Source organism: Myotis davidii, unplaced genomic scaffold (genome assembly GCF_000327345.1).
Source record: "Myotis davidii unplaced genomic scaffold, ASM32734v1 scaffold327, whole genome shotgun sequence".
Taxonomy (NCBI): domain Eukaryota; kingdom Metazoa; phylum Chordata; class Mammalia; order Chiroptera; family Vespertilionidae; genus Myotis; species Myotis davidii.
In genome coordinates, this window is record NW_006298628.1 from 2265032 (window position 1) to 2277215 (window position 12184).

Genomic DNA, 12184 nt, shown 5'->3' on the forward strand with positions numbered 1-12184 from the left:
ACTCTTGACTCTGGCGCTGCCAGGGGGGTGACCTAACCACGAGTGTTTCACCGTCCCAAACCGTGACTGCCTATGCCTGCTCCCCAGAGCTCCCCGGGGAGTGGTGCCTTGCTGACCGTCTGACACAGGAGGAAACTGCCTGGCGAGACTGGAGAACACTCGAGTAGTCTTTCTCCCGAGCGCAGACCTCCCAGCCCGACCCGTGGGCATTTCCCAGCACGTAGGGTCTGAGGCTCAGTGACCTAACCACGAGTGTTTCACCGTCCCAAACCGTGACTGCCTATGCCTGCTCCCCAGAGCTCCCCGGGGAGTGGTGCCTTGCTGACCGTCTGACACAGGAGGAAACTGCCTGGCGAGACTGGAGAACACTCGAGTAGTCTTTCTCCCGAGCGCAGACCTCCCAGCCCGACCCGTGGGCATTTCCCAGCACGTAGGGTCTGAGGCTCAGTGACCTGAGCTGTGGGAACCCCCAGTGCAAGGTGATCGCGTGTAAATGAAGGGTTCTGCTCCCCAGCGCCGAGGACTGAGCCTGCATATCTGTGTATTTATACACGCCAAACGCCGTAAGTCAGACGGAAAGCAGTACAGGCCGAGTAGCGTTTCAGATGGAGGGGCGAGGGGAGGGTTCATGTTTCTAGATTCGTGGGAAAAACCATTGGAGTGATTTGTTCAGGTAGTGAGGTAGTGTTTCCTGTTCGTTCTCCTGTGCATCGCTAGGCAAAGGCACCGTTTCCCCCTCAGCATCTGTGCAGCTGTTTAAACATCACACTCCAGCACCCGGAGCTGGCTGCAGGGCATGGCTCCACCGGCTCCACCTTGCCGCCATTGCCCGCCAGGGAAGGGCCTGTGGGCTCCCTCTACTGGCGACATTCCAGGCTGCAGCCATTTGGCTCTGACGAGTGGTAATTCCTCGGGTTCCCACTGTTAACCGGCGCACCTCGGCTGCGGGAAAATGCTAAGTAAAAACCCAAGGAGAAGCGTGGCCTTTTGTGAGACTTTAACCACATGCTCCATTCTGGGGAAATGTGGGCTGACCACAAGAAACCATATCTAAGAGGTGTGAGAAGAAAATTAGATTTCATGGGGAATTTGCTGCCCTCAGCTGGCCCTTTTAGAAAGAAAACTTATTCCTTAATTGCACATTTCATTCCTCATCTCTCAGGATTGCGTTTTCTTCCTCAAACGTTGACCAAGAGTCCAGAAACAGCAGGCAAAGTAGAACAGCCGCAGCGTAAGCGTCAGGAGTGTTCACAATTCGAAGGCAGTGAGACTAGGATTGACTCTCCAGGAGGAAACTTGAGTTACTTACGCTTTTTTAAAAAGCAGAGATTGGGAGAGTGGAGGAGGAAATAAAAACAGTAGAATTTGATAGCAAAACCAAAGCTACTTTTCCCTTTATTTCTTCCTTTTTCATAAAAAAAGTTGATAAATAAGTAAATCATTTCTAGACTCGCCATTAGGCATTCTGAGATCTGTTCCCTTTGTTTGCACGATCAGTGGGGCAGTCACTTCGGCCAAGCCTCAGTTATTTATGTTCTTAGGGGATGTCTGGGTAATCCGAATTTTAAACCTTCTTCCTAAGCAATAGCTTTAGCTGCCTTCTCTCTCTTTTAAACCCTTTACCAGAAGCACTCACACAGGGAACACCCTGATGTGCGTCCCACGTTCTCCTGTCCTCTTCCTGTTTGGTGGTGGAGGTGCTGTGGGAAGGAAGGGGCTGGTTAGCCCGTAAGCACAGAGCAGCAGGCCCTCGAACCCCTGAGAACCAGCTCATCCCTCCCTCTCGGGGGCTCCACCTGGCCTCCCCAGGGGCATCAGAGGGCCTTCAAGAGTGCTGGTCATGGTGGGGGCGCTGGGACCCACAGGTCTCCTTCTCTAGGGAGGTGCTCAGTTGAGTAGATACCTTCAGTGCCTGTGGGCCGTTTTCCATCTGAGATGGTCGCACTGAGATGACAGCATGATGTACGGGAGCAGAGGGGCAGCCGAGGGCTCTGGGTGTAACCTAGTTTGGACACAGCTATGGAGGTGGAAGGGGGATCCAGCCTCACGAAGCCTCCAGCTGCTAGAGCCATTCCTGGCGTTTCCCCCCAGCGGCCACGGGGGCCTCGCAGCCATGCTGTCTGAGCAATCACACCGCCTCATCTTGCGCTCACTCTCTCCCTTCAGACACATCTGACCTTCGGGAAGGAGTTCACAGAAGCAGTAGAAGCCAAGCAGGTGGCCCAGCAGGAAGCGGAAAGGGCCAGATTTGTGGTGGAAAAGGTGAGCGTTCGGCCAGATGGCAGGAGCCCCTCTCCCCTTTCTCCTGCGCTCGGCCTCCCCGTTTGCTGGGTGGCCTGGAAATTCATCATCCGTCATCTCTCCTTCCGGGATCATTGGAAGGGGATGGAAGGACCGTACTCCTGCAACTGGCTCCAGAGTCTTTGGGGGCTAGTCAGGGGTTATGTGAAGTTACGTTCCCAAATCACTGAAGGGCCATTTTTTTCCCTCCGCTTCCCTAAGATCAAAAACACTTTCTACAAATAAAAATGTTTTTCTCCTGGCACATTTTCAGCTTCGCTGAGAGGTCATTTTTAACCGTAGTTACACAGTGAAAGCTGACAGCGAAAGGGATCAAATGTTGCACCAGGTGCTCTGTCGTCACTGGGTTTGTTCAAATGCTAAGCCCATCCAGATGTGTCAGCGTGTGAGGGACACAGTGTATTTGCATAGCAGCCCGGTCTTCCCGTCTCTGCAAAGGTGTGTTTATTCCTTCCCACCACTCGTCCTCTGGCGTTGGCATTGGCATTCTAACCCAGCGATTTCCGAGCGGTGTACCGCAGAGTCTAACGCACGCAATGCCTGGCTATTCAGTCAGGGCCCTGACCTCTTCCCTTAGAGCATCAAATAACCAGTAGCCAGCTGGTGTGAATGAATCAAAATTAGACCTGTTTTTTTTTTTTTGTCAGATCACCAAAAAGTAAGGTGTGCCGTAGAATTTTAGTGGTTAGTTTATGTGTGTCATGAGATGAAAAGGGTTGAAAATTGCTGGTCTAAACCATGGCACAGATAGCGGGTGGAGAGGTGAGGATGAATGCAAGAGCTATTTCTGAGGAGGAACAGATGGCATTTGGTGACCTGAGCAGGAATATTTTTTTTCTTTATATAAACTGCCTATCTCCAGAGCCTTAGACATGTGCCTGGAGCTACTAGGTGCTCGGTAAACGTTTGTTGAGTGAATAGTCACAGAGCCTAGTGGTTTCCAAGTTGTGTTCATTTTATTGGTCATGCGTTGCAGATAGAGGTCCTATTGGTAGGAGTGTGGCAAGCCTAGGAGCCCTCATCCTGGGTGCCTGGGTTCCTGGCAGCTCCAGGGGAGTGCCACACACACCTGCTTCTCCGGCTTAGCGACGCCGGCTTTGGTGAAAGTCACTTTGACCTGGGACCGGAGGGAAGAAGGAGCCTGGGCAGTGATTCTGCTTTTCTCGCTCTGTTTTCCTTGGCCTGGGATGCTCTGGCTCAGAGTAGCGTGGCCGGGCTGGATTGCTGTTAATATTAAGACTTTGGAACAAGACAGCTGTTTGTGCAGCCGACAGAATGTATCCCTAACATGAGGAGAAGTGGGTGGTCCAGGACAGGGGAAGATTGGTGGCACACAGTGCTTGTGCACCCCATCCGGGGGAGGAGGCAGCAGGTACCCAGAGTTCCTTGGGGAATCAGTGAGGGTGCCCAGCCTGGGCCTGCCCTCCAGCGCCCTGAGGTGTGGTCCCGGTCTCTCCCCACCTCCCTGTCTCAGGCCGAGCAGCAGAAGAAGGCAGCCATCATCTCTGCTGAGGGCGACTCCAAAGCCGCCGAGCTGATCGCAAACTCGCTGGCTACTGCGGGCGACGGCCTGATCGAGCTGCGCAAGCTGGAAGCCGCGGAGGACATCGCCTACCAGCTCTCCCGCTCTCGGAACATCACCTACCTGCCGGCCGGGCAGTCGGTGCTCCTGCAGCTCCCCCAGTGAGGCCTGCCCTGCCCTGCCCGCACCGGCTCGGGCCCCGTGGGCCACAGCCCTGAGGACTCTGAGCTCACGTTCCTTCTGCCCCAGAATCACTGTGAAATTTCCTGATTGGCTTAACGTGAAGGAAATAAAAGTAAAATTGTTTGGGAAAAGGGTAGTAAGGTGACGCTGATGTCACTGCACTGTGGGTAGTATTTACCGAGACACCCTGAGGACTCTGGGCATCACGTTCCTTCTGCCCCAGAATCACTGTGAAATTTCCTGATTGGCTTAACGTGAAGGAAATAAAAGTAAAATCACTTCAGCTCTGTAATCACTCTTATCAGATGAAACTCTTTTGTTCTCATTTCCACCCACTTTCTTGACCCACCTCCCTACCCAAAATGCCAAGTGCCTGTGCAGACCAGCTTGACTCCTGTCCCAGCTGGAGGCCCGCGGGAGCTCCAGCCCAGGCGGAGGCAGTTGGCAGAAGAAAGGCAGATCGTGTGTGTGATGGGCTGGGAAGCGCAGTGGTCAGCCTGAGTAAACCGGTAGCCTGCAGCCCTCCGTCTACCGGGATTTGAAGACGCCGCGCGGCTGGACCGAGCACGCAGGCCTCCGTTTTCCAGCAGTTCCTGCGCAGACCCGGCTGAAGAGGTGCCGGGCGGGTCAGAGAGGAAGCGGTCTGCCTCTTACCATAAGGCTGATTCTCTCTGGGGCAGGTGTGTGCACGGCATGGATGGAGGGTCTGCCCTGTGCGGGTGGGTGGGCTGGATGTGCTGCCCCCCGGGGTTCCTGAGCTGAGAGGGACTTGGCTCATGGGAGAGGAGGCCTGAACTGAGATGTGAGTCCGTGGGAGACTTCCTCTCCACCCCCACCTCGGTCTCTAGTGCCCGGCGGAATTCCATCGTGAAGGATTGCATCCTGTGGGCTGGGCGTGCCTGCCAGGGACGTGCGCTCTGCGCTCCTCGGCCCTGTGCCCGCGCTTTGAAGGAGCGGCCTTGGGGAGAAGGCCAGTGTGTGTAAACTGCCGTCAATAAATGGCACCCAGACCTCGCAGCTCCGTCTTCTGGGCTTGTTTTTCTGTCTGGGAGCTGTGGGAGCTGAACAGAACGTTCCCGCAGTTTCTGTGTGCATATGTTTGCCTGGCCAGCGGGGACGAAATCTCCAGCAAGGCAGAAAATGCTCAAGTTTCAGAAAACGGCCGTGTTCTAGATCCATCCCCAACCGGAAGTGAATGTCTGGTGTTAGGTGAGGCTTGTCATGAGATGGGCTCTCAGGTACCGGCGAGTGCAGGGCCATCGACTCTCCTCTGAGGCTCTGGACCCACTGTGAACTGGGAGTTGGCCCGCCCGGCACTGTCAGCATCAGCCCCCTGACGGGACATAAAACACATGAGTGTGAGCCCTCTGCCCTGGTTTGGTTCCTGTGTACAGGAGGTGGCTGCGGGGGCTCTGCCGTGCTTTGATGTAGAAATGGCATTTACGAGGCCACGTTTTTGCCCTGGGGGTGCGGGGAGGGAAAGCAGAGCTAGACAGGGATGAGCCGTGCCAGTCCTTTCAGGAATAACGCGGAAGCAGGACGTGCTGTGGGCGCGCGCACTGACTGCTTGAACCTCTGCTCTCGGTTTAACCCCAGGTCCCGCACCTGGCCAAGGCCGGGGTCTCTGACCTCCATCCTGCATTTCCCTCCCACGGGACAGGGCCAGCTGTCAGCTGAGGAAGGCGGAGACGATGCACAGAGGTAGCTCTGGGGATCGAGTGCTCCCTCCCTTGCACCCCGCTCCCCTCCCTGGGCCCCTCAGCAGGGATGGAAACCCTTGCCAGGCACCCCCCAGTGACACGTGTGCTCTGGGCTGCTGACCCTCGGCTGAACCTCACGCCTCCCACCAAAGCCGCATTCTGCTGATACTCCCACCAGCCTCCCATCCGGCCCACCTCCCTGCCACCTCCCGCGTCATTTATCTCAGGATCTTCCTTCTTACTCTCGTGTTTTTGCCGTAAGAACAGCGAGGCCTGCGAATGATAAGGTGCCTGGACTCGAAAACACATTCAGGCTGGAGCAGAGAGAGCATAATTCCTCAAGCGGATCCAGGCCGACTCCCGTTCCACAGCCGTTCTTTCCTGCCGTTTATGGCTTCGGATGCTCTCGGAGGGAGGGAGGGGCGGGCAGGAGGCTCCTCTCCTCCCCGGGACCATTTTAAGAGAGCAGTCATGTTTCTCGCATTTGACAGGGGCGATCAGGTTTCAGGCCGCAGGTGTTGGCGAGGGAGCCCTCCGCAGCTTCTGGGTTCCTTCCCCTCTGGCCTGCCTCTTCGCTGTCAGGCCCGGCTCCTGCTGCTTTTGCTGTTCGTCTCCTTGCCATGGGTGGTGCCAGCGGCAGCCCGGGGGCCTCATTCTGCTTCCACTTCCACCAAGTAGTAATTCTTTTCACAAATGTTCAAGGGCGGTTAACTGGCTGCTCAGCCCCAGAGTCCCCTGATGGCCTCTGGGTTTCTCCAGAAGCTGCCACAATGAGCCTTTATCAGCTTGGGATCCTCTGAGCCGTGGATCAAAATCCATGTCCTGCCCTGGCCAGGGAGGGGCAGGCAGGGAGGTCTCCTCTCTCCTGGGGTCAGACTGAATAGTCCCCTTGTTCAGGCACCCCTTGTTCTTACTAAGCAGGCCGTGGACCCTGGACAGGGAGGAAGAGAAAATCCTCAAAGGGTTGCCCTTTTCCTTCTTGTTTTACATAAATTCTCCCCGTGTGGACTAACGGGGGGCGGAGGGGGGGAGTTGTATTGTGGTCACTGCCAAGTGGCTTGATCCGAAAGACAGGGAGAGACAAGGAAATATTAGTCAAATCCCAATGTAGCCAATACAGTTCTAATAGGACATTCCAGCAACCCACAGGGCTATGCAGATAGCACCTCCCTTGACCTTTGCCATCCGCCAGCAGCCCGCCCTGACTGAAAGGGACCTGGGGGGGAGGTTGCTGGAGGCCTCCGTTCATCCTGCTCCAAACTTGGTTTTCTAAAGCAGATCTCGTTCCCTCCCTCCTCGGACACTCCTTGCTTAACAAAGCGCAAGTGTCTTGTCCTGGCACGTGAGGCCCTCCGTGCTCGGCTGCTAATGTTCCAGTCCAACTTTCCATCTCACTGCTTGTCTTCCCAAACCTACCTAGCGTTTCCCGCAGAGCGGGGAGCGTGGCTGGAAAATGCAAGTGGGAAGGGGCTGTGGCTACCGGCATTAGATGAGGGTCGGGAGGTGGCGGGGATGCTGAAAGACCTCCTTGGTATGGGGCAGACTCATCCAATGAAAAATCGCCCCCCAATAATGCCAATAACACCCCCATTGAAAACAAGCACCAAAATGAGTGCCTTGCCCTTGTCTGCACCCCCTTTGCTCATTGTCACTTCTTCCTGGACAGCCCTTCCCCCAGGTTGCACAGACTCAGATGTCCCCTCCCCTTGCAGTCCTGGCTCAAGTCCTTTGTCTTCCACAGAACTGCCCCTGGTGTCGCCTGCTCCCCGTCCATTGCTTCTCCCGTGCCTGAACTCCGTGACCACAGTTCATGAGGCAGTCGGCGCTATCTTTGGGTGGGAGGTATGTGTGCGTTCTCTCTCCTGCTCTACACTTCCGGAGTGCAGGACACGTATGTGATTCCACACTCATTCCCCTTTTCTCTTCTTTCCCTTAACAAGCCAAACTCGCCTGGCTCTTGATGGGAATTACTGAATGTTTGGCGAAGCATAGATGAAGGAACAGAGAGTACAGGACCGAGGTTACAAATGAGGGCTGGAAGTGAAGGCCCTGGCGTTCCCCTGTCACACCATCGCATGAAGTTACCGCAACCTGGCTTCTCAGGGTCTGGCAGGCCAACCCTCCACTAAAGCCCCACCCTGACCCCCGTCTCAACACTCTCTCCCTTCATATGGGCTCTGTGTGTACTGCCCCCTCACGGTCACCTGCCCACAGCTCAGTCTCTCCTGCTTCTGCCTGAAGCACCACTCTCCCACCCACCCTGCAAAAAAAACAAAAAAAAACAAAAAAAAAAAACCACAAAAACGCTACATTGTATTTGGAGAACTTTTTAAAATGTGTTTTTGATGAGAGAGTAAGGGGGGGGGGAGACATCAATGTGAGAGAGAAACATCGATCGCTTGCCTCTGGCGTGCACCCCTCCCAAGGATCAAACCCGCAGCCTGTGCGTGTTCCCTGACCAGGAATCGAACCGGAGACCTTGCAGGGCATGGGACAACGCCCCAACCAACTGAGCCACCCAGGCCAGGGCTCTCCTCCCCGTCTTTAAAAAAATTTTTTCAGTTACAGTAGACATCCAACCTTGTTTCAGGTATACAACATCGTAATTAGACATCTGTCTGCCTTACAAGGTGATCACCCTGATAAGTCTAGTACCCATCGGGCACCATCATAGTTGTTAGAATCTCTCCTCCCCTTTTCAATCCCTGTCCCAGGCCCCACTTAGAATCCCTCTTCTCCAGGAATTTACCTCTGGCTGACCTCTTGCTAGCTTTCCGTGCCTGTGAGTCTCCCTTTGTAAAAAGGACATTGGTGCTGGAACTCTGGCAACACGGGGCCTGAGAACATGAGGCCTGCCCGGGACGGTGGAGGCTGGGAGCTTTGGCAAGGCCCAGATGCACGGAGCTGGAGAGAGAAAGGATGGAAATGCACTGGGCCTGGGGAAACCAGTCCACAGTTGGGAGAGAACTGTCTACGTTTGGCTGAAGGAGCTGCAAACACTTAGGTCAGGGACTGGCCAGCTACGTGAGCTGTAGGTCAAGCACATCCCTCCACTCGTTTCCATACAGCTCACAGCTGACAATGGTTTTTACCCTTTTAAATGGTTGGGAAAATATCAGAAGAAGAAGAAGCCCGGCCGGCCTGGCTCAGAGGCTGGGCATCGACCTATGAACCAGGACAACAGCGCTCCTTGCTGACCTTGTGCAGCACCGAGTTGGGATGGACGTCCGGTATTTCTCGCTCCATAAAGCAATTCCATTTAGTACAGTGGTTCTCAACCTTCCTCATGCCGCGACCCTCTAATACAGCTCCTCATGTTGTGGTGACCCCCAATTTCATTGTTACAAATTGAACATAATTAAAGCATAGTGATTCATCACAAAAACAGTATGTAATTATATATCTGTTTTCCGATGGTCTTAGGCGACCCCTGTGAAAGGGTCGTTCGACCCCCAGAGGGGTCACGACCCACAGGTTGAGAACCACTGATTTAGTAGACAGAATATGGGTTCTAGAGTTAGAAAGATTTGGGTTTGGATTCTGACCCTGCTTGGGAGATCTTGGGTAAATTCCTTGAATACTTCAAACATCTTTTTTTTCTTCTTCTCAAAAAAACTAAGGACGTGAAGACCCACGCCGCAGTGTTGCTGAGGAGTGAATGAGAAGACAGATGTGACAATGCTTAGCACGGGCCTTAGCGCGTAGATGCTCCAATATTCTCACTCTCTTCCCTATTATGTCCCGGGAGCGGCCTGCCTCTCCCCCGTGTCAGGGACCAGAAAGGTCCTCGGGAATCCTGAGATGGCAGAGGGCATCTGTGTGTCCCTGACACCATGCCAGCGATTGGGAAGGGACATAAGGCCCGCCACGGGTCCGAACCTGGTCTGATTCATACGAGAAGATGCAGGAGGGGCTGTGCTCTGGGTCCCCTCCCCAGGAGCCCCGATGTCTCGAGGGAGGTAGCTTGACCTGGTCTTCCGTGAGCTGTGTTCAGTCATTATTTGAGGTCGAGGGTGCAGACTAGCCGCGCAAACTCCAGAGTGACTTTTTGTACAAGGGGTTTGTGCATTAGCCTTTGTTAGGTCACTGTTTACACGGGTCCCTTTACCTCTCCAGCTCCCCATTCCCCATCCTTACATGGAGGGGGTCGGCCTATCAGCTCTTTGCCAGTTGATCTCGGAGGGGTAATGACTGGCCAACAGGTCCAGCGGGGAGCCCCTCCCTCCCCTGCTACAGCCAGAGCAGCGGGGAGTGTATCCGTCTTACATGAGGACCTGGGTCACAGCTGTCATTGGAAGCGAGGGTGGCATGGCTGCAAACGTTTGAAGTCCGCTGTCCTGGGAGCTGTGCTCAAAGGTTCCTGTCCTCTCTCAAGGCTCAGGCTGAGCCCGCCAGGCTGTGCCTCGCTTCTCCGCCAGGTGGCAGCAGCCCGCCTGCCGCCGCGGGTGCCAGGCCCGTCAGCAAGCACAGGATGTTCAGAACAAGATCCCAGAGAAGGGGCTGGGGAGGTTGGCAGCCAGGGTGCGGATCCCGGGTCCGGGCGACTTCCTGATGGAGAACCCCGTGGGCACCGGTGGCTGTAAACACACCGCTGTCCTGTCCCAAGCACCAGCCAAACCGGTGCTCCCCCTCGCTTTGCCAGGGGGAGTGCCGCCCAGTGTAGCTTTGCCACCTCCTCACCCCAAGCCGCCGGGTGCTTGGCTTTGGCAGACCTGAGATCAGTTTGTGGAGCTCACCCGTTTGTTGATGAATTAATAAGACGCAGAGGGGACTTCAGATTCTCTTTCTAAAGCCCCATGAGTTTTCTCCTAATTTCTTTAAAACATTTAGGAGGAGCAAAATTAAATGTAAGAGGCTGCCAGGCAGTTGGGGGAGGTTTGACCTTGCATCTTGTGAATGCTCTTTTTTTAAAAAGTATATATATATATATATTGATTTCAGAAAGGAAGGGAGAGGGAGAGAAAGAAACATCTTTTTTTAAATTGATTTCAGGGAGGAAGGAAGAGGGAGAGGGAGAGAGAGATAGAAACATCGATGATGAGAAAAATCACTGACCATACCCCCACTGGGGACGGAGCCTGCAAGCCAGGCATGAACCCTGACTGGGAACCGCACCTCAACTTCCTGGTTCAAAGGTTGATGCTCAATCACCGAGCAACGCCGGCTGGGCATCTTGTGGGTGTTCTCGATGAATGAACAGACCTAAAAAGACAAGTGTTGTGTAAACAAGTTGGTCCATTCATTCACCCAGTGGTTGATGATTGAGTCCCTACTGTGTGCGGTCCTGGGCTATGTACTTCAGGCGAGTAGATGAACCCGACGCAGGTCCTTTATAAAGAGGCCAAAACAGCGTAGTCCAAATGCCAGGTGATCGGGTCCCGTGCATTGAGGTGCATTATCTTTTCCTTCTTCCTTCAGATTTCTGTTCCTCATTGTTTGGTTCAAGTCTAAACGTAATTGACGAGACTGTGAAATGGGGAGAGAGACAGAGAAAGGCGTGGTTGGAAGGAAGCCAGAGACAGCGCAAACGCTTGCCATCAGGAGTCCGCAAAGTGGAGTGTAGAACTGGCTATTCTGTCTGTTACCGACGTGTACAGACCTCAAAGCCAAGCCTTTTCCCCGTCTCCTCCCCTCAGTTTTCCTGGAGAAGGCGTGAGCCTCTCTCTACCCCGTTTCATTCTGCAAATGCACGCTGCCTGATTCTTTAAGCCTTAAAAATAACACTCAGTGATCTAATACTTCTCTCTTGTAAATAATAGGGACATGTGAAGAATAGAACAGAGTGAATCATAATGCCATTGCCCCCAGGTGATATTTTTTAAGTATGTCAACATCACTAAAAAATGCAAATAGTGCAGAAAGATAAACAATGAAAAGTGAAAGCCTTCTCACGCTTTTCTCCCACAGTTCCTCTCCCCCAGAGGAGCTACTGTTCGGTTGCGTAAATTTCCTTCCAGAAAAAAGTGAGGCATTCCGCAGCACGTGCATCTCTACGCCTCAGAGAGCATTCCTCCGCTCTTCTGATTATTGACACAAAAGGGATTGCACTGTTCTGCACCTTGCTGTTTTCACTGATCAAAATATCTTGGTCATGTCACCACAATAGCACATACAAATCCACCCCATTCTTTAAAAATATTTTTATTGAGTTTTAGTGAGAGAGGAAGGAGGATATAGAGAGAAACATGAATGCGCCCCCTACTGGGGATGGAGCCTGCAACCGGGCATGCGCCATGACTAGGAATCAAACTGACAACCTCTTGGTGCATGGGACAACACTCCACCAACTGAGCCATACCGGCCAGGGCCACCCATTTTTTTTATAACTATATTTTTATTGATTTCAGCGAGGAAGGGTATGTATATTCTAATTATATAAAACATATTTTGTGTCTATAATAATAAAACTGTAATATGCTTATTAGCCCGGACAGCTGGACATCCTTTTGGGCAAAGCCGAAGCTGCAAGGGCCGAGCC

The 12184-nt window shown here is 53.5% G+C and overlaps 1 protein-coding gene across 3 annotated transcripts in view; it reads left to right on the plus strand.

The window, feature by feature from the left end:
* The window catches only part of PHB (prohibitin), a 13881-nt gene extending 9569 nt beyond the window's left edge, over positions 1-4312 (plus strand). Inside the window, exons 6-8 of one of the 3 annotated variants that reach the window (XM_006774242.2) lie at positions 2167-2262; positions 3776-4023; positions 4196-4312. In XM_006774242.2, coding sequence (XP_006774305.1) covers positions 2167-2262; positions 3776-3988 — 309 coding nt within the window. In that variant the 3' untranslated portion in view covers positions 3989-4023; positions 4196-4312. Of the gene's footprint in view, positions 1-2166; positions 2263-3775; positions 4119-4191 lie in introns of those variants that run through there. The other 2 variants (XM_015570860.1, XM_006774243.2) reach the window with 2 other exon arrangements.
* Positions 4313-12184: the final 7872 nt, after the last annotated feature.